This window comes from Lithobates pipiens, unplaced genomic scaffold (genome assembly GCF_037356315.1).
Source record: "Lithobates pipiens isolate NorthernLeopardFrog02 unplaced genomic scaffold, aLitPip1_a1.2 Scaffold_8, whole genome shotgun sequence".
NCBI classification, from domain to species: domain Eukaryota; kingdom Metazoa; phylum Chordata; class Amphibia; order Anura; family Ranidae; genus Lithobates; species Lithobates pipiens.
Window position 1 is genome coordinate 614,713,613 of NW_027507903.1, and position 25,948 is coordinate 614,739,560.

At 45.0% G+C, this 25,948-nt stretch overlaps 1 protein-coding gene across 1 annotated transcript in view; it reads right to left on the bottom strand.

Annotated features, from left to right (window-relative positions):
• Window positions 1–451: 451 nt before the first annotated feature.
• Window positions 452–25,948, bottom strand: part of LOC143961394 (protein mono-ADP-ribosyltransferase TIPARP-like) — a 38,779-nt gene continuing 13,282 nt past the window's right edge. Inside the window, exons 4-5 of the mRNA XM_077470662.1 lie at window positions 4,079–4,333; window positions 452–1,796 (exon numbers count right to left, since the gene is read on the bottom strand). Coding sequence (XP_077326788.1) covers window positions 1,346–1,796; window positions 4,079–4,333 — 706 coding nt within the window. The 3' untranslated portion in view covers window positions 452–1,345. The remainder of the gene's footprint in view (window positions 1,797–4,078; window positions 4,334–25,948) is intronic.

Here is a 25,948-nt window from a genome sequence, read left to right on the forward strand (position 1 = left end):
AAATGCATCAGCACTGAAAGCTGAAAATTGGTCTGGACAGGAGGGAGCTTTAAGCGCCCAATAAGCAAGTGGTGAAAAATTTACATATAAACTTGGATGTATATTTTAAAATATAAGCAGCATTTCAGAGATAAGCGGGTTGGACTATATTTCAACACATTTCGTAAAGCAATGTTCACTTCTTCAGGAGATAGTCAAATCCAGTATATACACCAACATAGGAATCAAGGGGGTAACAAGATCCATAGGATTGTTCCCAGATAGGGCAGAGGCATAGAGGGGCACCCAAGGACACGCTCAGTTCGGGTGTTGAAGATAGGGTGGGCCAGCCAGTCCGGGCGCAAAGGGGGACCCAAGAAGACAGGACTGAAGTAGGTAAAGGGCTGTGTAAGAGCCTGTAGTACAAGTAACAATTGAGAAGTGACACAAGAATAGTGTGTCAGCAGCCCAAAGTAAAAATGTTTAATATCATGACATATGTTATGTTCATTGTGTCAATTTTTAACTTGAATATTTGAATATTTAGAATTTTATGGAAAGTGGTATTAACTTTTTTTTTTCCTAGGCGCAACTCTAAAAAGTCCCATGGGCACATTTTTTCCTCTTGCTATTTTGAAGTCTAAACTCATCTCTAGAATAAACTGTGCTGAGAAAAAAAAAACATTGGGGGATATCTCCCGGACTGCCTATTCAGTTCAATGAGCATCAAGGCCATACCTTCTCTAATAACCAGTTTGTCTCAGATAAAACCTCAAACTTTAAACATTTCCATAGCTCTTTCATAAAGGTTGAGGAGCTAAGTCCCATAAACCAGTGGTTTGCAACCTCAGTTCTCAAGTACCCGCAACGGGCCATGTTTTCAGGTATTTCTTTACTTTGCACGGCTGCTTTAAATCAATATCAATGACATGGTATTGATAAGAGCTATTTTATCTAAGGGAAGTTCCCAAAACTTGGGGGTACTTGAGGACTGAGGTTGAGAACCACCTCCGTAAACCGCAGTGTGTAAATGGAAAGAAAATAAGTAATTACATTGAGGCCTTTATAATTCGAAAAACACGTTTTGCACTTTTAGATATAAGACAATTAAATATTAGTACCCCTGGTCATTGTCAAAAATAATGAGTTACGTATAGTGCTGGTGATTTTCACTAGGAACTATTTTCAGACAATACTTTAGGTTTTATTCATACTACAGCTCATCCATGAAAGGCAAGAACCAGTCTGTCCTGGATAAGACCTCAAACTGTACACATTTTCACAGCTCTTCCATAAAAGTTGACAAGCCGAGTCCTGTAATTCACTATGAGTCTACAGAAAAGAAGTATTCGTGTTAAGGTCTTCTTTAATCCAGAAGGATTACATCATGCAACTTCTGGTATTTAATGATAAAATATGGGTAGAACTGGTCATTGTCAAAAATAATGAATATTGTTGGGTCTTTAGCTTTGTTCACGCAAGAGTCATAGAGAAGGCTTGAAGCACACTCTTCATCTAACGGTGGTGGTCGGGTGTAAGAGTTATTACCCAATGTTGTACGTCCCACCAATACCTTGGCAAGAAACATAAAGTGGTGACCTTCGGGGGAGGCGGGAGCATAAGTGTGAGAGTAACTGGCATCCTTGGCAAAGTAGCTCCCTTTACCGTAAAGGGTTCCGTTCTTGCCTGACACACGTGGATCAAAGTTCTGATTAAAAATGGCCTCTATGTGGTTTGATTTTGTGCCGTGGAACAGGTAGCGCTCCAAGCAACCGTCTTTGGTTTCTCTAAGCATGCTTTGCATGAATTTTTTCTTCCTGTAAAATTTAAAAAGATAAGCATATGACTGTTTGTATTAATGAATTTTACGAACAATGTATTCTCTAACGAAACTGCCCAAAAACTACATTTCAATTTTTGGTAGATGCTGCGGATTTTAATTACGGCAGACATTTCTATGTTAGTGTTGTTTCTGGTGGTAAGGTTTTAAATTGCTATCTTTGTCCTCCTGCCGATAGAGAAGCACTTTCACTTTTGCTCACTTCATTAGCTGAGTTAACTGTGTTTTGTGTACTATTTTCTCCACTGCAGTGTATGGAATAAAAAGAACCTCTTTCTTGTTATCAATTTGTACTCACTGTCTAATCTGAAAGGACTTGATTGAAGACTCCCTAACATGAATAGCCGCTTGCCAACCAGCCGCCGTATAGCGTTCGTTATACGGCAGCAGGCCGGCACTCCTGTGAAAATCGCCGCAATAAACACCTATTGCAATTTTTTTTACCATAAATATGTAGAATTAATATCGGCATAAACTGATGAATACATTTGTTTTTTTTATTTGTTTTTTTTAGATGTGTATTATAGCAAAAAGGAAAAAAAAAGTATTTGCTTGTTTATAGCGCAAAAAATAAAAAACGCAGAGGTGATCAAATACCACCAAAAGAAAGCTCTATATGTGGAAAAAAGTACATAAATTTTGATTGGGTACAGCGTTGCACGAATGCGCAATTCTCAGTTAAAGCGACGCAGTGCTGAACTGCAAAAAATGGCCTGCCCATTAAGGGGGCAAATCTTTCCGGGGCTGAAGTGGTTAAAGAATACCAATTACCGATACCTACCGACACTTTTTTGTTTACACTTCAGCTGTCAACAATGGAGAAAAGCGTTGAAAACTTATTTACAATTTAAATAAATTTAATTTTTTGTTAATTTTGCACTTTTTACATGTGAAACATGTAAATATATGTTAAAAAAGGAAGTAAGTAAAGACAACAAAAACATAATGAGCTAGTATGCATAGCATATTAGCTCATTATGTATTTCTTACCTCAGATTGAAGCCCCCAAAGCTGTCCTCGTCTCCCCCTCCTGCTGCTGACATGTCACCCCGGAGTTACTTCCGGCCAATCACAGCGCTGGAGCCACAATGATGTCACTCCTGCACATGCTTGTGGGAGATAACGGTAACGGCACGCAGACTGATGCAGCGGCACATAGGTGCCATTGTGTAACTTTGCTCTAGTGCGCATGTGCCGATGTCATCGGCACATGCAGGGGACAGGGGATATCTCCTAAACCGTGCAGGTGTAGGAGATATCCTGGGTAGCTACAGGTAAGCCTTATTATAGGTTTACCTGTAGCATAAAGATTAAATATAGGTTTTACAGCCACTTTAAAGGTTTAAAAATATTAACAAAGCAAACAAAAAAAATACATTATTATTAATTATTAATAGTTTATGAAATAGAAGTGAACAAAAAATAAATCAGCAGCAAAATAATAATTAAATGGAGAAGGAGAATAAGGAGTTAATTCGGCTACTTCAAGTAAATTAAGTGTTAATAAGGGGTTAAACAAAGGAACAATTTAAGAAAAAAATAAGAAAAAAAATATTTTTTTAATTGACAGGTTGCTTTAACTGCTTGCCGACCACCCCATGCATATGTACTGTGGGGCGGCAGCTCCTACAGGCAAAATCACATACCTATACATTATCTATAAGTGGTTCTTTCACACAGACCGTGACCTCATTTATTCATATTTATTTCATGAAACACTGCAGTCAATTCTATTTATGTGATTTATGTGCACTATTGACTCTTGTTAAATAGTCCAATACCTCCTTTACCCACTCCCACACCCTATTTTCCCGTATAGCGCAGCACTATTCTATTCGTTGTGCGATCGGATCGTGTTGTCGGAAAATCCGATCGTGATGGGCTCCATCTGACTTTTTCTGTCGGAATTTCTGACACACAAAGTTTAAAAGCTGGATCTAAAATTGTCTGACAACAAAATCCAATCGTTTAAATTCCGATCGTGTGTAGACAATTCCGACGGACAATTCTGACGGACAAAGGGCCACGCATGCTCAGAATAAATTACGAGACTAAAGCTATTGGCTACTAGCCTGTTTATAGTCCCGACATACTTGGTTTACGTCACCTTGTTCTGAACGATCAGTTTGGGCCAAAATCCGTAGGAAAAAATCCGACGGATTTTGTCATCGGAATGTCCGACTGTGTGTACAGGGCATAATAGTTCTCCTTGTATAGTGACCAATATCAGACTGATAAGAAATGATAAGACGGACATACTGTGAGTATTTTATCCACTGGAAGTAGTTCTGTATTCGGAAGACCTCCAGGATGACGTACTTGGATTCTGCCATGGTCTTGTGGAAGTAGGTGTAGATGTATGCGTACTCACTATCTGTGTGGGTTACAAGGCTCTTTTCGTAGATAATGTTTCGATTGGTAATGATCCAGGTCTTGGGGTAGTCATTAGCTTCATCAGGATGACTTCTAAACATTTCCAGCGGATTTCGAGGCCAGAGAGAATGAGATAAGTTTCTATAAAAGAACAATAAAAAAAACGTGCTGAGACATGGAAATACCTGTTTTCTTCTTCGTTCAGCTGGTCATATTGTAGGACCAAAAAAATAAACCAACCTGAATGATTTTTTTATGAGCAATATACAGTGCCTTAAAAAAAGTATTCATACCCTTGATATTTTCCACATTTTGTCATATTACCACCAAAAACGTAAATGTATTTTATTGGGATTTTATGTGATAAGCCAACACATGGTGGCACATAATTGTGAAGTGGAAGGAAAATGATAAATGGTTTTCCCATTTTTTTTTTTTCCATAAAGAATTTTCTTTTATTTATGAAAATGTAAAACAATACAGACACGGCATTCCAAGACAAAACGGCTCCATTTGGAGCGCCAATACAGATTACACTTTAACATGCGGATTCAAAAACCACCAGTTCTGTAAGGTCGAGAGCATTCTCCAACAGTTATGTTTATGTGGTGTCTTCAAAATTCTCCCATCATGAGGGTTGTGTATGATCACAGTTCTTCCTGCCTAGTTGACTACTGCTCCCCCAGGATGGGTCTCTGCTCTATAGTAAAATATGCATTCCGTATGTTTATTTTAGAAGGTGGCATGCACTAAGGGAGCCGGCCCCAAGGGCCTCCCCTCAGTCCATGCCCCCGACCCTTAAAGGTTAATGTAAGAGAGGGAAGAAAAAAAAAAAGAAGAAAAAAAAGGGGGGGGGGGAGACGGGGAAGAAAGTAGAAAGGAAGAGAAGAAAGGGGGATGAGGGAAACAGATAGAGAAGCTGGGGGGAGGGGGGGGGGTACATGGAAGGGAAACAGTTATTGGGGGAGGGGGTGGAAAGGCCACCAACTACCCTCCCCATCTGCTCCTCATAGCCCATAGCCCATCATCAGAGGCGTTCACCCAAACAGTTCGGATATCATTATGTCAGTTCTTGAACAGTGAGCGCTCCTAGCCAGTTTCTCGTTTACAAACGATTTTTATTATTTGTAAGGTCAGAGTATAAAACAGTTAAGCGAAGGTACAGGTATAAAAGCATATGATAATAACAATAAATGTAGTACTCCTAGCCAGTTTCTCGAAGTAGAATTTGGTATTCTCGGGTGTTGCGGTATTTAAACCAAGAGTCCCAGGTCATTGTAAAGTTGGAAGCCCTATCTTGGGAGATGTATATCAGCTCCTCTATCTCTGACAAATGATTAATACGTGATGCCCATTCTTTCATTGAAGGAGGCAACCTAGACTTCCAATGAACCTGTAGGCACAGCCTAGCTGCGTTTATCATATACATAGCTATCGATTTATTGTATCTTTTCTTCCCATTTTTTTTTTTTTTTTAACAAATAAACATGTGAAAAGTGTGGCGTGCATTTGTATTCAGCCCCTTTTTACTCTGACACCCCTAACTAAAATATGGTGGAACCAATTGCCTTCAGAAGTCACAAAGAGGAAAGAGCGGTCGGCGGTGAGATGTTCGCAATGCTGTGCTGACATGATTTTAAAGTCATTTTATTATTTGCATATGTAAGCGCATTATGTAAAAGGGGGGAGAGGGTAATTTAAATAAAAGGTATGACACTATACCAGTCCCCTTGTATTTCTACATGCTCACGAGTAATGAGGAGATTATGCTAGAGAGTGGAGGAGTAAGGAGCATTGAAGAATCAGTCATACTGAAAGACCCAGTATATACAGGTCCATTTGCAGAGGCGTTCTGGTAAGCGGCCATCTATGTGGGAACGCACGCTGGTGGAAACGGTGATGGTGTAGGACAGGGATATGCAATTAGCGGACCTCCAGCTGTTGCAGAACTACAAGTCCCATGAGGCATAGCAAGACTCTGATAGCCACAAGCATGACACCCAGAGGCAGAAGCATGATGGAACTTTTAGTTTTGCAACAGCTGGAGGTCCGCTAATTGCATATCCCTGGTGTAGGACTTTTTTTAATTGAAATATGATAATCATGTTTGGCATGTGATGTATATTGGTATAACAAGAGTTTTTTAGTTGTAAGCTCTTTTAGAGATCTGAGTAACCACTCGGATTGTGTAATGGAGCGCTGTTAGTGTTTGACTCGTAGGGTCAACCACATTGTATAGTATTGTCTTTGTATTTATAACAGCTGCTAAGCACTAAAGAGGAGAGAGCACCTTATGGTGCTAATTGTTTAGAGTTTGCAAGTTCAGCTGAACCCATAGGTGCGCTGGGTTCAGGTTTATATTTTATATATTATATTTTATATTTTAGAAATCCCTGAAATTGTGTTTAGCACTAACAACAACTTACTAAGCCATCCACAACTCGGCCCCCAGCTACAACACTAACCGTGTCTCAAAATATCAACCTACTTGTTCTCTTTGTTTCTCCCAAGACCTTCTGCTCTCTAGTTCCCTCATCACCACCTCCCATGCCCGCCTCCAAGACTTCTCCAGAGCCTCTCCTATCCTATGGAACTCCCTACCCCAGTCTGTCAGACTATTTCCTACTCTGTTTACTATTAGACGATCCCTCAAAACCCCTCTGTTCAGCCTATTCTGCCTTCACCTGACAACTGTACTTTCATTTTCTCCATCAGCTCACCCCCCCCCCCCAACTACCTTTTGTATCACTTGGGGGGGGGGGGGTGTTGTGCTCGAAGAGGAGATGTGGTAGAGGCTAGGAAGGAGGATGGGGGAAATTTGTGCTGGGGGGTGGGGGAGGATTTGTGCTAGGAAGGAGGATGGGGGGAAATTTGTGCTGGGGGGGGGATTTGGAGTTCATGCTAGAAGGAGTGATTTGTTTTTTTTTGGAGGGGGGGTGAAATTTGTGCTGGGGGGATTTGAGGAGAGAGAAGATTTAAGCTGGAAGCGGGGATGGGGGGGCAAAAAATTTTGCTGAGAGGGGGGATTTCAGCATGGGGGCGGATTTGTCCTTGGAAGTGGTATAATGCCCATACATCTTGAGGGGGGCGGCAGTTTCACATGTTCTCCCTGGGCTCTAGATGACCTTGTCCTAGCACTGAGTACATTGTAGCTGATAATGGTCAGCACAGGAGGTTATTAGCTGACAAGATGTCGGGCAAGATCAACAGGTATATTTTTTGCATTTATTAAACAAACATAACAAAATGCTTTCAGTGGTATATTTAACAGACCAAAAGGAAGCAAATAATGGAAGCTCCTTTTTTAGCGTTTACATATAGTGGAACCTTGGATTACAAGCATAATCCATTCCAGTAGAATGCTTGTAATCCAAAGCACTCGCATATCAAAGCGAATTCCCCCATAGAAGTCAATGAAAACATTCCGCATTGACTTCTATTGCATGCAATACCACATGTGGCCAGAGGTGAGGGGGGGGCGACAGAGAACCTCGGAAATACTCGGGGACAGCTTGGCTGAACTTGGAAACCCTCGGAAAGGCTCAGAAACACTCAGGAATGGAGCATTTCTGAATGGCTCCGAACCTCTGGCCAAATGCATAACTGCACACCACATTAGCTTGAATTCTGCTTGTTTCCCGAGACAACACTCGCAAACCGAGTCAGAATAAAAAAAATAAAAAAAGTTGCTCGTCTTTCAAAATGCTCGTTAACCGCATTACTCATTAACCAAGGTTCCAATGTACATTGTGAAGTTTGTATGTTACAAAAGGAGACACTATCAAGGAAAAAATTGTTTTGATGTGTGTTTTCACCCTAAGGGCCCATTTACACTTGCTTCAACTTTAACACGCATTGGCAACTTCCCACCCAAGGCCGCCATATGACATTTTGGAATTTGAGTGGAGATACCAGTATGATGGGTGCAGCTGTAAGCATCATTCAGATATCTTCTTTTTTCTGCCGGCATTTCTCTACACCGTAAAAACAATCATAGTAACTGTTTAGCCGGCTGCTTGTTTTTACAGGTGGTGGGAGGGGACTCCCCCCTACCACCACCCTCTAGTGCTTCTACCATCTCGACCGTGCGATCGGTGAGACGGAGAATGAAACGGCTGGCAGGGGCCGTTTACCATAGAGAAGACTGAGGACCAGATGGTGCCCAGCAGTCTCTATGATCTTCGGGGGCCAGCGCGATGTTATGACATCACACATAGCTCCCAACTGTCCCTGATTTACTGGTTTGGAACAAAGTCCCTCTTTACTCTTCATTTGACCCTCATTTTGGTCTGATCTATATAGTTGTATATGAAAGTATATAAAATGCACTTTTTATCATTCAAAAAGGGTTTCCCAGTGCTAAACCTTTCATTTAATTTCTAAATTGTTGCATTTGTAAAACCCAGTATAAAGGAATAGCAGTGGTAAAAAAAAAATATATACATTTGTGGGTATAACTAATAATTTTTATTTGTATTATTCCCCTTTAAGGGGCCGAGGGATGTGTCCTATGCTTACATACAGTACTTTTTCTCAGGGCCGAGACGGGGGGGGGGAGGGCAGGAGGGGTGGCTGCCGTGGGCACTGTAGTATCATATAAGGAGGGGAGGTGCCACAAGGAGATTGGGGGGGTTGTGCTGGGAGGGAGAATTTAGGGGCGACAGGGGGTATGTATTGTTGTAGGAAAAGGAAGGGGTGATGGGAGAAAGAAGATTTGTGCTAGGAGGGGGGATTTGAAGTGGGGGAGAAGATATGTCCTAGGAGGGGACATGTTAAGGGTAGAAGTTTTATGCTAGGAGGGGTGACATTTGAGCTGGGAGGATGGGAGCAAAGACTTGTGCTAAGAGGGAGGATTTGTACTGGGAGGAGGGGGAGTTTAAGCGGTAAGCATGCAGGTTAGTGTTTGTGGGGAGATGTTCATACATATTGGAGGGGCGCTGTTTTGCCCTGGGCTCTAGATGACCTTGTCCCAGCACTGCTTTTGCTAATAGGTCTCCCTCGTTCCCATCTCAAAAAGTTGGCAGGTATGCTTCACATCTGGCCTCAGCATCTGCATCTCATCTCATCTCCTCATCTGCAGGAGTTAGTGGGTGTTGTGTGCCTCCAGCACAGTAAACACTGACACTTCTTCGGCTGGGAAGCCGAGATCGTTTTTTTTTTTTTATCTCATGCTTCCCAGCATGGAGGTGAGATCTGAGGACTTATCCCGCGTACTCATGACCGGACTTTTTCGATGGACTAGGTCTGACGGTCATCCCGACGGACTTTCGGTGGAGTTCCGACAGACTTTCCAAATGAACGGACTTGGCCACACACAATCACACCAAAGTCCGATGGATTTGAACATGATGACGTACGACCGAACTAGAATAAGGAAGTTCAAAGCCAGTAGCCAATAGCTGACCTAGCGTTGGTTTTTGTCCCTTGGACTAGCACATGACGAACGGATTTCTCGATAGGAACTGGGTCAGGTGGAGTTCCGGCAGAAAAAATTGTAACATGTTCTATTCTATAGTTTGCCCACTATGCCTGTTAGGAGCAATAATGTCCCACCGATTTGTTACCTCTATCTCCATCTAAAGGTTTATTGCTGGTGTTCTACAATACAGGCATCTGCAGGAGTTAGTGGGTGTTGTGTGCCTCCAGCACAGCACAGTATACACCTGTATCTACCCTTTATTGCTGGTGTTCTCTAATACAGGCATCTGCAGGAGTTAGTGGGTGTGTGTGCCTCCAGCACAGTATACACCTGTATCTACCCTTTATTTCTGGTGTTCTCTAATACAGGCATCTGCAGGAGGTAGTGGGTGTTGTGTGCCTCCAGCACAGCACAGTATACACCTGTATCTTCCCTTTATTGCTGGTGTTCTCTAATACAGGCATCTGCAGGAGTTAGTGGGTGTTCTGTGCCTCCAGCACAGTATACACCTGTATCTACCCTTTATTGCTGGTGTTCTCTAATACAGGCATCTGCAGGAGTTAAAGTGGGTGTTGTGTGCCTCCAGCACAGCACAGTATATACCTGTATCTACCCTTTATTGCTGGTGTTCTCTAATACAGGCATCTGCAGGAGTTAGTGGGTGTGTGTGCCTCCAGCACAGTATACACCTGTATCTACCCTTTATTGCTGGTGTTCTCTAATACAGGCATCTGCAGGAGTTAAAGTGGGTGTTGTGTGCCTCCAGCACAGCACAGTATACACCTGTATCTACCCTTTATTGCTGGTGTTCTCTAATACAGGCATCCGCAGGACTTAAAGTGGGTGCTGTGTGCCTCCGGCACAGTATACACTTGTATCTACCCTTTATTGCTTGTGTTCTCTAATACAGGCATCTGCAGGAGTTAGTGGGTGTTGTGTGCCTCCAGCACAGTATACACCTGTATCTATCCATTATTGCTAGTGTTCTCTAATACAGGCATCTGCAGGAGTTAGTGGGTGTTGTGTGCCTCCAGCACAGCACAGTATACACCTGTATCTACCCTTTATTGCTGGTGTTCTCTAATACAGGCATCTGCAGGAGTTAAAGTGGGTTTTGTGTGCCTCCGGCACAGTATACACCTGTATCTTCCCTTTATTGCTGGTGTTCTCTAATACAGGCATCTGCAGGAGGTAGTGGGTGTTCTGTGCCTCCAGCACAGTATACACCTGTATCTACCCTTTATTGCTGGTGTTCTCTAATACAGGCATCTGCAGGAGGTCATGGGTGTTGTGTGCCCCCAGCACAGCACAGTATACACCTGTATCTACCCTTTATTGCTGTTGTTCTCTAATACAGGCATCTGCAGGAGTTAAAGTGGGTGTTGTGTGCCTCCAGCACAGTATACACCTGTAACTACCCTTTATTGCTGGTGTTCTCTAATACAGCCATCTGCAGGAGTTAGTGGGTGTTCTGTGTCTCCAGCACAGTATACACCTGTATCTATCCTTTATTGCTAGTGTTCTCTAATACAGGCATCTGTAGGAGTTAGTGGGTGTTGTGTGCCTCCAGCACAGTATACACCTGTATCTACCCTTTATTGCTGGTGTTCTCTAATACAGGCATCTGCAGGAGTTAGTGGGTGCTGTGTGCCTCCAGCACAGCTCAGTATACACCTGTAGCTATCCTTTATTGCTAGTGTTCTCTAATACAGGCATCTGCAGGAGTTTAAGTGGGTGTTGTGTGCCTCCAGCACAGTATACACCTGTATCTACCCTTTATTGCTGGTGTTCTCTAATACAAGCATCTGCAGGAGTTAGTGGGTGTTGTGTGCCTCCAGCACAGTATACACCTGTATCTTCCCTTTATTGCTGGGGTTCTCTAATACAGGCATCTACGGGAGTTAGTGGGTGTTGTGTGACTCCAGCACAGCACAGTATACACCTGTATCTACCCTTTATTGCTGGTGTTCTCTAATACAGGCATCTGCAGGAGTTAAAGTGGGTGTTGTGTGCCTCCAGCACAGTATACACCTGTAGCTACCCTTTATTGCTGGTGTTCTCTAATACAGGCATCTACAGGAGTTAGTGGGTGTTGTGTGCCTCCAGCACAGCACAGTATACACCTGCATCTACCCTTTATTGCTGGGGTTCTCTAATACAGCGATCTTCAGGAGTTAAAGTGGGTGTTGTGTGCCTCCAGCACAGTATACACCTGTAGCTACCCTTTATTGCTGGTGTTCTCTAATGCAGGCATCTGCATGAGTTAGTGGATGTTGTGTGCCTCCAGTACAGCACAGTATACACCTGTATCTACCCTTTATTGCAGGTGTTCTCTAATATAGGCATCTGCAGGAGTTAGTGGATGTTCTGTGCCTCCAGCACAGTATACACCTGTATCTACCCTCTTTTGCTGGTGTTCTCTAATACAGGCATCTGCAGGAGTTAAAGTGGGTGTTGTGTGCCTCCAGCACAGCACAGTATATACCTGTATCTACCCTTTATTGCTGGTGTTCTCTAATACAGGCATCCGCAGGAGTTAGTGGGTGTGTGTGCCTCCAGCACAGTATACACCTGTATCTACCCTTTATTTCTGGTGTTCTCTAATACAGGCATCTGCAGGAGGTAGTGGGTGTTGTGTGCCTCCAGCACAGCACAGTATACACCTGTATCTTCCCTTTATTGCTGGTGTTCTCTAATACAGGAATCTGCAGGAGTTAGTGAGTGTTCTGTGCCTCCAGCACAGTATACACCTGTATCTACCCTTTATTGCTGGTGTTCTCTAATACAGGCATCTGCAGGAGTTAAAGTGGGTGTTGTGTGCCTCCAGCACAGCACAGTATATACCTGTATCTACCCTTTATTGCTGGTGTTCTCTAATACAGGCATCCGTAGGAGTTAAAGTGGGTGCTGTGTGCCTCCAGCATAGTATACACTTGTATCTACCCTTTATTGCTTGTGTTCTCTAATACAGGCATCTGCAGGAGTTAGTGGGTGTTGTGTGCCTCCAGCACAGCACAGTATACACCTGTATCTATCCTTTATTGCTAGTGTTCTCTAATACAGGCATCTGCAGGAGTTAGTGGGTGTTGTGTGCCTCCAGCACAGCACAGTATACACCTGTATCTATCCTTTATTGCTGGTGTTCTCTAATACAGGCATCTGCAGGAGTTAGTGGGTGTTGTGTGCCTCCAGCACAGCACAGTATACATCTGTATCTACCCTTTATTGCTGGTGTTCTCTAATACAGGCATCTGCAGGAGTTAAAGTGGGTGTTGTGTGCCTCCGGCACAGTATACACCTGTATCTTCCCTTTATTGCTGGTGTTCTCTAATACAGGCATCTGCAGGAGGTAGTGGGTGTTCTGTGCCTCCAGCACAGTATACACCTGCATCTACCCTTTATTGCTGGTGTTCTCTAATACAGGCATTTGCAGGAGGTCGTGGGTGTTGTGTGCCCCCAGCACAGCACAGTATACACCTGTATCTACCCTTTATTGCAGTTGTTCTCTAATACAGGCATCTGCAGGAGTTAAAGTGGGTGTTGTGTGCCTCCAGCACAGTATACACCTGTAGCTACCCTTTATTGCTGGTGTTCTCTAATACAGCCATCTGCAGGAGTTAGTGGGTGTTCTGTGTCTCCAGCACAGTATACACCTGTATCTACCCTTTATTGCTGTTGTTCTCTAATACAGGCATCTGCAGGAGTTAGTGGGTGTTGTGTGCCTCCAGCACAGTATACACCTGTATCTACCCTTTATTGCTGGTGTTCTCTAATACAGGCATCTGCAGGAGTTAGTGGGTGCTGTGTGCCTCCAGCACAGCTCAGTATACACCTGTAGCTATCCTTTATGGCTAGTGTTCTCTAATACAGGCATCTGCAGGAGTTTAAGTGGGTGTTGTGTGCCTCCAGCACAGTATACACCTGTATCTACTCTTTATTGCTGGTGTTCTCTAATACAGGCATCTGCAGGAGTTAGTGGGTGTTGTGTGCCTCCAGCACAGCACAGTATACACCTGTATCTTCCCTTTATTGCTGGGGTTCTCTAATACAGGCATCTACGGGAGTTAGTGGGTGTTGTGTGACTCCAGCACAGCACAGTATACACCTGTATCTACCCTTTATTGCTGGTGTTCTCTAATACAGGCATCTGCAGGAGTTAAAGTGGGTGTTGTGTGCCTCCAGCACAGTATACACCTGTAGCTACCCTTTATTGCTGGTGTTCTCTAATACAGGCATCTACAGGAGTTAGTGGGAGTTGTGTGCCTCCAGCACAGCACAGTATACACCTGCATCTACCCTTTATTGCTGGGGTTCTCTAATACAGCCATCTTCAGGAGTTAAAGTGGGTGTTGTGTGCCTCCAGCACAGTATACACCTGTAGCTACCCTTTATTGCTGGTGTTCTCTAATGCAGGCATCTGCATGAGTTAGTGGATGTTGTGTGCCTCCAGTACAGCACAGTATACACCTGCATCTACCCTTTATTGCTGGTGTTCTCTAATACAGGCATCTGCAGGAGGTCGTGGGTGTTGTGTGCCCCCAGCACAGCATAGTATACACCTGTATCTACCCTTTATTGCTGTTGTTCTCTAATACAGGCATCTGCAGGAGTTAAAGTGGGTGTTGTGTGCCTCCAGCACAGTATACACCTGTAGCTACCCTTTATTGCTGGTGTTCTCTAATACAGCCATCTGCAGGAGTTAGTGGGTGTTCTGTGTCTCCAGCACAGTATACACCTGTATCTACCCTTTATTGCTGTTGTTCTCTAATACAGGCATCTGCAGGAGTTAGTGGGTGTTGTGTGCCTCCAGCACAGTATACACCTGTATCTACCCTTTATTGCTGGTGTTCTCTAATACAGGCATCTGCAGGAGTTAGTGGGTGCTGTGTGCCTCCAGCACAGCTCAGTATACACCTGTAGCTATCCTTTATGGCTAGTGTTCTCTAATACAGGCATCTGCAGGAGTTTAAGTGGGTGTTGTGTGCCTCCAGCACAGTATACACCTGTATCTACTCTTTATTGCTGGTGTTCTCTAATACAGGCATCTGCAGGAGTTAGTGGGTGTTGTGTGCCTCCAGCACAGTATACACCTGTATCTTCCCTTTATTGCTGGGGTTCTCTAATACAGGCATCTACGGGAGTTAGTGGGTGTTGTGTGACTCCAGCACAGCACAGTATACACCTGTATCTACCCTTTATTGCTGGTGTTCTCTAATACAGGCATCTGCAGGAGTTAAAGTGGGTGTTGTGTGCCTCCAGCACAGTATACACCTGTAGCTACCCTTTATTGCTGGTGTTCTCTAATACAGGCATCTACAGGAGTTAGTGGGAGTTGTGTGCCTCCAGCACAACACAGTATACACCTGCATCTACCCTTTATTGCTGGGGTTCTCTAATACAGCCATCTTCAGGAGTTAAAGTGGGTGTTGTGTGCCTCCAGCACAGTATACACCTGTAGCTACCCTTTATTGCTGGTGTTCTCTAATGCAGGCATCTGCATGAGTTAGTGGATGTTGTGTGCCTCCAGTACAGCACAGTATACACCTGTATCTACCCTTTATTGCAGGTGTTCTCTAATACAGGCATCTGCAGGAGTTAGTGGGTGTTCTGTGCCTCCAGCACACTATACACCTGTATCTACCCTTTATTGCTGGTGTTCTCTAATACAGGCATCTGCAGGAGTTAGTGGGTGTTGCATGCCTCCAGCACAGCACAGTATACACCTGTATCTACCCTTTATTGCTGATGTTCTCTAATACAGGCATCTGCAGGAGTTAGTAGGTGTTGTGTGCCTCCAGCACAGCACAGTATTCACCTGTATCTACCCTTTATTGCTGGTGTTCTCTAATACAGGCATCTGCAGGAGTTAGTGGGTGTTGTGTGCCTCCAGCACAGTATACACCCGTATCTACCCTTTATTGCTGGTGTTCTCTAATACAGGCATCTGCAGGAGTTAGTGGGTGTTGTGTGCCTCCAGCACAGCACAGTATACACCTGTATCTATCCTTTATTGCTAGTGTTCTCTAATACAGGCATCTGCAGGAGTTAGTGGGTGTTGTGTGCCTCCAGCACAGTATACACCTGTATCTACCCTTTATTGCTGGTGTTCTCTAATACAGACATCTGCAGGAGTTAGTGGGTGTTGCGTGCCTCAAGCACAGTATACACCTGTATCTACCCTTTTTTGCTGGTGTTCTCTAATACAGGCATCTGCAGCCTTTACAGTGGGTGTTGTGTGCCTTCAGCACAATTTATACTACCCAATTGCTGGTTTTCCTATCTCCCTGAAGGCCATTACTATGTCTGGAAGGCCAACAAGGAGAGGCAGACAGTCACGAGCCAATAAAAGAGGGCAAGCAGGCTCTGTGTCAAGAGACATCAGTGCTGGTCGTGGACGCGGTGCATCGTCATCAGCACGTGGCCATGGGACACGCTTGTCCTTATTTTCGGCAGCTGGACATGTTGAGCCACATCAAGCCGAAGACTTGGTAGAGTGGATGACCAAGCCCTCCTCATCCTCTCTCACCCAGGCTCAGGGTACTAGCAAAGCAGCTGCCATCGTGTCCTCTTCCCTCGTCTCAATGTCATCAGTCACTCCTTCCCTATACCCACCATGTCCTCCTGAGGAGTCCCCCAAATTGTTTGAGCACAGTGTTGGGTACATGCTCCAGGCGGATGCCCAGCGTTTTGAAGGCTCTGATGATGATACCCAGCTAGAGGAAGGCCGTAGCGTGAGTGCAGAGAGAGGGGATGCTCAAGAAGGACAGCAGTCTGGCAGTCATGTTCCACCAGCTGCAATATACTGCCAGGTTTGCTCCATTGATGAAGAGGGAGGGGATGATGAGGTCACTAACTCCACGTCGGTGCCTGATAGGAGAGAGGAGGAGGAGGCACATCTCCAACGAGGCAGGATGCCCTCCGGGGGCCAGCTTAGGGGCAGCACACCGACTGAATCACACCACAGAGCTCTGCCTGTGCAGGGCGCTGCCTCTGCTCGTTATTCCAAAAGTTCTTTGGTGTGGGCCTTTTTTGAGACCAGTGCATCAGATCCCCCTCTTTTTTTGCTTGTTTGCTGCAAATAATTCTTTCTTACCATCTTTTGAAACCAGGGATGTATGGTGAGTGGCATTCGTGTCGCGCCATTTCCATCCCTGTTTATTTGCACCTCGATCTGTCTGAGAGGAAGACCAGGGCATATTGCCCTTAACCATCATGGTCGCCTGCCTTTGACTAAATGTCAGGTTAAGTCGGAGTGCAGGTATCGACAGATCGTTACTGGCAAACTTCCTGACTTTGGCCAGAATCCAAAATGGCCGATGCTCTGTATGGACGTGATGTACGTCCTCCACGCATGCGCAGTTGAGATCCGCACGCGCACGCAGGAGTGCCTCCCTACAGGTGTGCCTCCCTACAGGTGTGCCCGCAGCCCGGCGGTGAGGTCAGATGCCGCCGGGCTGGAGGCACGAGTTAAAAACGCGGGTCCCGGCAGTGTCACCCAAACAGGTGACAGAAGCAGACACGTGGAGCCGCTCACAGACGGAGAAGCACTTAAATCTTCCTGACTACACTACTACTGCTCTACTAAACAGGTAGGAATAGAATGGCTTTGATGGGACTTGACGGATGTTCCTGAAGTCCAAATCAGAACTATGCATTCTATACTCTTGAGATGGATACATAATACTGATGGGGATATGGCTTTTCTTCTTTTTACTCTTTCGTTTCATAGATTAGCACAGAGAAATTTCTCGTGTTCAAAAACATATTCTGTTCAATTTCCATCTGACAATATATGGGGTTCGCTGTTACCGGGCACGTTCAACTGGTTCTAGTTTAGTCACCTTCTTGGTATCACCAGGTATGTCTACAGTGGTGTGAAAAAGTGTTTGCCCCCTTCCTCATTTCCTGTTCCTTTGCATGTTTGTCACTTAAGTGTTTCGGAACATCAAACCAATTTAAACAATAGTCAAGGACAACACAAGTAAACACAAAATGCAATTTGTAAATGAAGGTGTTTATTATTAAAGGTGAAAAAAAATCCAAACCATCATGGCCCTGTGTGAAAAAGTGATTGCCCCCCTTGTTAAAACATACTATAACTGTGGTTGTCCACACCTGAGTTCAATTTCTATAGCCACACCCAGGCCTGATTATTGCCACACCTGTTCACAATCAAGGCATCACTTAAATAGGAGCTGCTTGACACAGTAAGGTCCACCAGAAGATCCTTAAAAGCTACACATCATGCCGAGACTCAAAGAAATTCAGGAACAATTGAGAAAGAAAGTAATTGAGATCTATCAGTCTGGAAAGGGTTATAAAGCCATTTCCAAAGCTTTGGGAATCCAGCGAATCACAGTGAGAGCCATTATCCACAAATGGCGAAGACATGGAACAGTGGTGAACCTTCCCAGGAGTGGCCGGCCGCCCAAAATTACCCCAAGAGCGCAGCGACGACTCATCCAAGAGGTCACAAAAGACCCCACAACAACGTCCAAGGAACTGCAGGCCTCACTTGCCTCAGTTAAGGTCAGCGTTCATGCCTCCACCATCAGGAAAAGACTGGGCAAAAATGGCCTGCATGGCAGAGTTCCAAGGAGAAAACCACTGCTGAGCAAAAAGAACATCAAAGCTCGTCTCAATTTCTCCACAACACATCTTGATGATCCCCAAGACTTTTGGGACAACATTCTGTGGACCGATGAGACAAAAGTGGAACTCTTTGGAAGGTGTGTGTCCAAGTATATCTGGCGTAGAAGGAACACTGCATTTCATAAAAAGAACATTATACCAACAGTAAAATATGGTGGTGGTAGTGTGATGGTCTGGGGCTGTTTTGCTGCTTCAGGACCTGGAAGACTTGCCGTGATAAAAGGAACTATGAATTCTGCTGTCTACCAAGAGATCCTGAAGGAGAATGTCCGACCATCTGTTCGTGTACTCAAGCTGAAACGAACTTGGGTTCTGCAGGAGGACAATGATCCTAAACACACCAGCAAGTCCACCACCGAATGGCTGAAGAAAAACAAAATGAAGACTTTGGAGTGGCCTAGCCAAAGTCCTGACCTGAATCCTATTGAGATGTTGTGGTATGACCTTAAAAAGGCCGTTCATGCTCGAAAACCCTCTAATGTAACTGAATTAGGACAATTCTGCAAAGATGAGTGGGCCAAAATTCCTCCAGGACGCTGTAAAAGCCTCATTGCACATTATCGCAAACGCTTGGTTGCAGTTGTTGCTGCTAAGGGTGGCCCAACCAGTTATTAGGTTTAGGGGGCAATCACTTTTTCACACAGGGCCATGATGGTTTGGATTTTCTTTCACCTTTAATAATAAACACCTTCATTTACAAATTGCATTTTGTGTTTACTTGTGTTGTCCTTGACTATTGTTTAAATTGGTTTGATGTTCCGAAACACTTAAGTGTGACAAACATGCAAAGGAACAGGAAATGAGGAAGGGGGATAACACTTTTTCACACCACTGTATAACATTGATTGTGCCATGTTAAGATTACATTTAAATGGCCCAGATACACTATATATATGTCTCTCATGCCTCTGCAGATTCATGGGGGTAGGAATGGGGGATCCCTAATGGTGCTCTCGCCGCAGTCCGCCTGTTTGATGGTAAAGAAGGAGAAGATAATTTATCCTCGCCTAAGCACAAATTGATGGGTATAATATTTGGAAACAACGATATACATTTATATAAATTCATCAGTTATTTGGGGTAAGATGTTTTTCTCGTTTTTGTTTGTTTTATTTTTTTGTCTTTTTATCTTGTTTTTTTTTTTTTTGTTTATAATTCTATCTGCAATCTCCATGATGAAGAATTATATTCTATATTTTGTGTATTTAATTGTTTTTTGGGATGCCACTCATGTGAATGAGTCGGTTGCTCCCTTCTAGGGAATTAATTTGCTATTGAATACTGATATGAAAATTATGTCCTTGTGTTTCAATACTTTAAAGATAGTTGTTTCATTCCTCTCTGACCAATACGTTGGACCCGAATGAATCTACCACCAGACTTACTTAACTGGTTGTGTCAACCTGTGTGGGTGGATACTTTCTGTGCCCCCCAGGGGTTTTGTATGTACAGAACCATTTGTGTATATGTATTTAAAAAAAAAAAAAAAAATCTTTTTGTATAATTTCAGTTTTTTATTGATTGCTGTATGCTGCAATTGTCCTGAGGAAGCTCAGAAGAGCGAAACATGTAGGAAAGAAACAATGCAGTTTAAGTCGTATATGAATGTGGTAATCTTTGGAGTCTTGTAGGCTTATATACCAACTTTTGAATACCCGCATTTTTTATTCTGTATGTAAATGGATGAAATTGTCTTTTTTGTCTGAAAAATGTTCTCTGTACACTAAATAAAACTTTATTGATTTTACTTACCGTTTAAATATATTTGGTGCCATCGTAAAAGTCCCGGGGGTTGGTTACCCTCCAGTCCCTTTTCTCAATTTCCCCTTCTCTTCAAATGACTCATGTGCCCTGTGTGGCTCACGTCCTTAACCTGGTGGTGCAGCGGTTCTTGGGCAGGTACCTGGGCTTACAGGATGTCCTGAGACAGGCCAGGAAAGTCTGCGTGCATTTCCGCCGATCATTTAATGGCAGTGCTCGACTGGCTGAGCTCCAAAAGGAGTTGAACCTGCCCAAGAACCTCCTTATATGTGACATGCCCACCAGGTGGAACTCAACGTTGGCCATGCTGCAGCGGCTGCACATGCAGCAGAGGGCCATCAATGAGTACCTGTGCGACTACGGCACCAGGACAAGGTCAGGGGAGCTCATTTTTTTTCACCACACCAGTGGGGCATGATCAGGGATCCATGCACTGTATTGTCACCATTTCAGGAAGCCACGAGGATGGTGAGCAGTGACAGTGTATGCATCAGTGACACTGTACCTCTTGTCCACCTCTTGGAGCATACGCTGCGTGGAATAATAGACAGGGCACTTGAGGCAGAACAGAGGCAGGAAGAGGAGGACTTCCTTGCCTCTCAAGGTCCCCTTTATCCAGACAGTGTTCCTGCTGTCCCACCCATCACACAGCAAGGGGATAAGGAGGAGGAGGAGGCTTGTGTCAGCATGGAGGTGGAGCCTTATATGTGACATGCCCACCAGGTGGAACTCAACATTGGCCATGCTGCAGCGGCTGCACATGCAGCAGAGGGCCATCAATGAGTTCCTGTGCGACTATGGCACCAGAACAGGGTCAGGGGAGCTTGTTTTCGTTTCACCACGCCAGTGGGGCATGATCAGGGATGCATGCACTGTATTGTCACCATTTGAGGAGGCCACGAGGATGGTGAGTAGTGACAGTGCATGCGTCAGTGACACTGTACCTCTTGTCCACCTGTTGGAGCATACGCTGTGTGGAATAATTGACAGGGCACCTGAGGCAGAACAGAGGCAGGAAGAGGAGGACTTCCTTGCCTCTCAAGGCCCCCTTTATCCAGACAGTGTTCCTGCTGTCCCACCCATCACACAAGAAGAGAAGGAGGAGGAGGAGGCTTGTGTCAGCATGGAGGTGGAGCCTGGCACTCAGCATCAGCAGCAGCAGTCTTTTAGGGATGATTTACAGTCCCAAGAAACCCGTGGACTTGTACATGGCTGGGAGGACGTGGCTGTGGATCATGTTGTCCTTAGTGACCCAGAGGACTCTGGACCGAATGCCTCAGCTAACCTACGCTGCATGGTCTCCCTGATCCTGCAAAGCCTGCGGAAGGATCCTCGTATTCTTTGGATCAAGGAGAGGGACCATTACTGGCTGGCCACTCTCCTTGATCCACGGTACAAGGGTAAGGTTGCCGACCATATCTTGCAGCCACAGAGGGAGCAGAGGATGAGACATCTCCAGGAGGCCTTGCAGAAAGGTCTGTGCAAAGTTTTCCCAGAGACTGAGAGTTACAAACTCCTGGTCCTGGACAACGTTTTGCTGAGGCTTCGGTCAGTCACACAAGGAGCGGTGGAGAAGGTGGCCATCTGACCGATGCATTCAGACAATTTTTTAGTCAGCAGCCCCAAGTAGGGATGAGCTTCGAGTTCGAGTCGAACTCATGTTCGACTCGAACATTGTCTGTTCGCCTGTTCAGCGAACAGTGAACAATTTGGGCTGTTCGCGGCAAATTCGAAAAGCCGGGAACACCCTGTACAAGTCTATGGGAGAAAATTAAAGTGCTAATTTTAAAGGGTAATATGCAGGTTACTGTCCTAAAAAGTGTTTGGGGACCCGGGTCCTGCCCCAGGGGACATGGATCAATGCAAAAAAAAGTTTTAAAAACGGCCGTTTTTTCAGGAGCAGTGATTTTAACCCTTTCCCGCCGAGCGTACGCACATCTGCGTACTCGGCTTCCGGGGGTTATACCGGGATGATGCCCGCACCTGCAGGCATCATCCCGGTACCGTTTTTTACAGCAGGCGATTGGCTATCCAGGCATAACAACCGATGCGGCTAAAAGCCGCTCGGCTGTTATGCCGGAGGAGCGGGAGGGGACGTCCCCCCCTCCCGCCGCCTCTCGCCGCTGTTACCGGTGCTCCCGCTCGATCGGGAGCACCGATTAAACATCCGTCGGCTCTGGCTGCTGGGGAGGAACTGGAACGAAGCCGTAATCGGCTTCGTTCCAGTCTCCTCATCGTAAACACGGAAGCGACGTCATGACATCACTTCCCGTTTACTCGGCTGCCAATGGCGCCGGTTTTAAAAAAATATCCGGTATTCAGAATCGCCGTTTTCGGCGATCTGAATACATTGAAGTGTAAAGGAGGGGTGGGGGGTCTTTTAGACCCCCGATCCCTCCATAAAGAGTACCTGTCACCACCTATTACTGTCACAAGGGATGTTTACATTCCTTGTGACAGCAATAAAAGTGATCAAATTTTATTTTTTTTTTTTAAACAATTTAGTCATTTAAAAATAAATAAAATAAATAAAAAAATAAAAAAAAAAATTTCAAAGCGCCCGCCGTCCCCGCGAGCTCGCGAAGCAAAGAAAACGCATACGGAAGTCGCGCCCGCGTACGTAAACGGTGTTCAAGTCACACATGTGAGGTATCGCCGCGATCGTCAGAGCGAGAGCAATAATTCTAGCAGTAGACCTCCTCTGTAACGCTAACCTGGTAACCGTAAAAAAATTTTAAAGCGTCGCCTATTGAGATTTTTAGGTACCGTACTTTGTCGTCAATCTACAAGTGCGTGCAATTATAAAGTGTGACATGTTTGGTATCTATTTACTCGGCGTAACATTATCTTTCACATTTCGCAAAAAAATTGGGCTAATTTTACTGTTTTGTTTTTTTTTTATTCATGAAAGTGTCCCTTTTCCCAAAAAGTTGCGTTTAAAACACCACTGCGCAAATACCGTGTGACATAAAATATTGCAACGGTCGCCGTTTTATTCTCTAGAGCCTCTGCTAAAAAAATATATATAATGTTTGGGGGTTCCAAGTAATTTCCTAGCAAAAAATATGGATTTTAACTTGTAAACACCAAATTCCAAAAATAGGCTTAGTCATGAAAGGGTTAATAATGATTAAAGTGAAACAATAAAAGTGTAATATTCCTTTAAATGTGGTACCTGGGGGTATCTATAGTATGCCTGTAAAGGGGCGCATGTTTCTGGTGCTTAGAACTGTCCCTGCACAAAGTGTCATTTGTGCAGGAAAAAAAGTCTTTTAAAATCACTTGCGGCTAAATTGTCGGCTCCCGTAATACAGAGAACACTCAATGAGTGTTCTCTGTATTAGCCGACAATTCATTCATTCATTGATAAAAAAAAAAAAAAAAAAGTGTGGGGATTCCCCTAAATTCAATTACCAGGCCCTTCAGGTCTGCTATGGATATTAAGGGGAACCCCGTGTCAAATTTTAAAAAAAATTTGACGTGGGATCCCCCTAAATATCCATACCAGACCCTTTATCCGAGCACGCAACCTGGCCGGCCGCAGGAAAAGAAGGGGGGACGAGAGAGCGCCCCCCTCCTTCCTGAACCGTACCAGGCCACATACCCTCAACATTGGGAGGATGCTTTGGGGGTCTGTGACCCCTCAAAGCACCTTGTCCCCATGTTGATGAGGACAAGGGCCTCATCCTCACAACCCTGGCCGGTGGTTTTGAAGGTCTGCGGGCGGGGGGCTTATCAGAATCTGGAAGCCCCCTTTAACAAGGGGACCCCAAGGGCGTCACCTGACCCCGCCCCCTCTGACGCTGGTGAGGGGAGCCAAGGGTTCCCCAGTGACGTATGGGTGACCCCGCCCCCTCTGATGTAACGGAAACCTGCGTTACATCAGAGGGGGCGGGGTCACCCATACGTCACTGGGGAACCCCTGGCTCCCCTCACCAGCGTCAGAGGTGGCGGGGTCAGGTGATGGGTGGCCCCGCCCTCCTAATATAAGAAACGTCAGCGCTGGGATCCATGCAGTGTCTCCGGAGTGGAGACAGAAGACGGATGTATGGACAGCGCTGGACTGAGAGATCCCCCGTCGTTGGATATGATCATCCATCGCTGGATAGCAAGAGTGGATTACATCGCTGGAATCTTTTTTTATTTTTTTTATTTTTAATAAAGGAATTTTTCAAAAGTGTGTTTGTCTTATTTAACCATTTTTACACTTTCTTTGGGAAATGATAGGGGTACTTTTGTACCCCCTTATCATTTCAAACAGGGGGGGGCCGGGATCTGGGGGTCCCCTTGTTAAAGGGGGCTTCCAGATTCTGATAAGCCCCCCGCCCGCAGACCCTCACAACCACCGGCCAGGGTTGTGAGGATGAGGCCCTTGTCCTCATCAACATGGGGACAAGGTGCTTTGAGGGGGTCACAGACCCCCAAAGCATCCTCCCAATGTTGAGGGTATGTGGCCTGGTACGGTTCAGGAAGGAGGGGGGGCCGCTCTCTCGTCCCCCCCTCTTTTCCTGCAGCCTGCCAGGTTGCGTGCTCGAATAAAGGGTCTGGTATGGATATTTAGGGGGACCCCCACGTCAATTTTTTGAAAAAAATTGACACAGGGTTCCCCTTAATATTCATAGCAGACCTGAAGGGCCTGGTAATTGAATTTAGGGGAACCCCCACGCTTTTTTTTTTTTTTTTTTGAATGGACGAAAACGAAATTCCGAAACGAAATATTTTACTCTGCACATGTCTAGTCTGTGCAAAGTTTTCCCAGAGACTGGGAGGTTACAAACTCCTGGTCCTGGACAACGTTTTGCTGAGGCTTTGGTCAGTCACACAAGAAGCGGTGGAGAAGGTGGCCATCTGACCGATGCATTCAGAAATTTTTTTAGTCAGCAGCCCCAAGGTATGATCGGTTACAGCAACCATCGCCAGCGTCTGATTCACATAGTGCAGGAATACATAGGGACAAGGTCAGACTTGGACACCTTTCCCACCGAAAATCCTCTGGCTTACTGGGTCTTGAGGATGGATCACTGGCCAGAGCTTGCACAGTATGCAATTGAGCTACCGGCCTGTCCTGCATCCAGCGTTCTATGGGAACGCACCTTCAGTGCTGCTGGTGCATCTGTCCACCGACTTGGTTGATCGACTGACCTTCATAAAGATGAATCAGTCTTGGATCACCACCAGCTACCAAGCATCTGAAGCTGAATAATTTTTTTGGAAATGTCACATCCCTTCAAGACTGCCTATGCTGATGCTGAGTGACTGTCCTGTTATGTTGACTGACTATCCTCTTCCTCCTCAATGATCCTGCTGATATCTTGGAAGAACATTTTTGGTTCTGGGTGATGCCACCAGCCCAATTTTTCAGCCCCTGTTTATCAGGGGCATCTAATACAATTTTTGATGCAATGCTTTGCAGCAGGGCTCATTCCTGCACTCCAACTACAGTATATGGGAGAGATTGCAGTGTCGTGGCACCAGCACCAGTGTCTAAAGCCCAATTTTTCTGACCTTGTTTCACAGGGGCATGTAATTACAATTCTTGATATAATATTTCACAGCAGGGCCCGTTCCTGCGCCCACCGAGAGTAACTGTGAGGAGTTATAGTGTTGTGGCACCAGCACCAATACCGCAACCACCAAAGGCCCAATATTTCTACCACTGTTCAACAATGGCATGTAATTACAATTCTTGATATAATCGTTCACAGCAGAGCGCAGAGCATATAGGGCGGGCCCCTACTTTCAAAAATCCAACTTACAAACGTCTCCTGCTTGCAAACAGAAGGAGACAACAGGAAGTGAGATGAAAAAAGACGGACGGCCAAAAAAATTATACAGGGGTGATAACCCTTCCCTATGTTTCCCAAAAAGCTTAAAAAAAGATTTTTTGACTGGAGCTACACTTTAAAAATGTACCAGTTCAAAAT